Source organism: Haplochromis burtoni, unplaced genomic scaffold (genome assembly GCF_018398535.1).
Source record: "Haplochromis burtoni strain Fernald_Lab_line unplaced genomic scaffold, NCSU_Asbu1 Contig_133, whole genome shotgun sequence".
Lineage (NCBI taxonomy): Eukaryota > Metazoa > Chordata > Actinopteri > Cichliformes > Cichlidae > Haplochromis > Haplochromis burtoni.
The window spans coordinates 1,564,577-1,566,218 of NW_024582494.1; the positions used below are offsets into that span (position 1 = coordinate 1,564,577).

Below are 1,642 nucleotides of genomic sequence, written 5' to 3' on the forward strand. Positions count from 1 at the left end.
TGCTTTTAACTATGTAAAGCACTTTGTGCTACATTTTTTGTATGAAAAGTGCTTTATAAATAAAGATTGATTGATTGATGCAAAGAGATGTCTGACAAAATGTTCACTTTTCTGTGAAAACAGGAAGTTTGATGAGTGTGCCTGTCAGTGCTTCCTGCTGTCTCACCCTTTGGTTTAGAGGATCTGTTCTTGCAGAATATCAGCACTGACACTGATAACAGGATGATGATGAGAGCCAGAGTCAGACCCACAACCAGCAGCACATCTGCAGCAGTTTGACGAGAACAACACGTTATTTTAGATAAACACCTCCTGATGAGTGTGAGCACCAGCCCTTCACGTGGGCTGTAAAGGTAGCTGAGTGCACATGTACAGTATAGTTATATGCAAGTTTCTTCCATGGAGAATTTGGTCAGACTGTCATGCTGTATGAGCATAAAACCATGTCTACATGACATACTCACTTCTGATTGGTTCCTAGTGGCAGATAACAGCAAAATTATACAAATGATACCAATTCACTTAAAGTATGGACGTCTATAAAATCTTCCATCTCTCAAACCCAGCGGATGGACGCACCTGTAGATGCTGTCCTCTCAGACTGCTCAGTGGTTCCAGTGAAAGTTGTGGAGGCTGATGGGAGGACTGCTAAAGAAGTTCAGCCATATGTTTTTTTTTCAGGTGTTTGAGGCGAACAACAGAAAACAACACATAACAACAATTTGACACATAAACATCATGAAAAGACAAAAGGAAACCAAACGTTAGCAGCTGTCAGAGACAAATACAAATTTCCTTTAATTCTCCAGATTCATGAATGAATTTGTATAGAAACTCACCTTCTGTGACAGTAATCTCAAACTCTCTGTATGGATCAGTACTAAAGGATGTGTCCAGGTAACATCTGTACCGTCCTGAGTCAGACTCCCTCAGCTGTTTAATGGTCACATACAGAATACCACTTGTACCAGATTCTTCTTCATATTCAGCGCTGTATCTGTCTCTCTGAGCTCTGGCCCCCTGAGTCTCGATTAAAATCCCATCTCTTTCACATTCTCCCCTGCAGAAGTACTTCCTCCTTGCAGAGTGTTCAAAGGAACATCCGACTGTGAGAGAGCTTCCAGTTTCTTTATCGAAGTGTTTCAGCTGATCATCGTTTCCATCCAGCAGTGCTGTTAAAGAGACAAACGATCAGTAGTTACTATCTGTGCTGAAGATGATGCAGTCTGATCAGAGTAACTCCAGTTTGACCCACAGTTACACTGGGAGCTGCCCAGTTCAACCAGTCAGTGACTGGAACAGTCAAAGACCTCCATCCTAAACATCAGTATGTGAGTGTGAGTACTGCTGGAGGTCTGATTAACCAGAGCTGAGGAAATGAGAGCTGCGAGTGTTTCTGAGCGTGCCGTGTGGTGAGCTAGAATATTAGCCACAGCAGACTGTGCCTCAGCATCACAGATGGTTCATGACACAGCGATTTATTTGTGCTGCTGTGAAAACTCATTGACATCCTGCTCTTATATGATTTAGTGTTTGAGCTTGGTAAGAAGATTCTGCTGTTTCTATAACAGGAGGAGCACTTATGTAAATGGACGGGCTCTTATGTGGCACTTTTTTACTTTATACAACTTTTCTCATTCAC

General features: G+C 42.1%; 1 protein-coding gene across 3 annotated transcripts in view; it reads right to left on the minus strand.

Annotated features, from left to right (window-relative positions):
• LOC102295791 overlaps positions 1-1,642 on the minus strand; it is a 17,553-nt gene that overhangs the window by 11,870 nt on the left and 4,041 nt on the right. For 2 of the 3 annotated variants that reach the window (XM_005930901.3, XM_005930900.3), the window contains exons 3-5: positions 840-1,172; positions 580-648; positions 167-265 (exon numbers count right to left, since the gene is read on the minus strand). In XM_005930901.3, coding sequence (XP_005930963.1) covers positions 167-265; positions 580-648; positions 840-1,172 — 501 coding nt within the window. The remainder of the gene's footprint in view (positions 1-166; positions 266-579; positions 649-839; positions 1,173-1,642) is intronic. The other variant, XM_014336410.2, reaches the window with a different exon arrangement.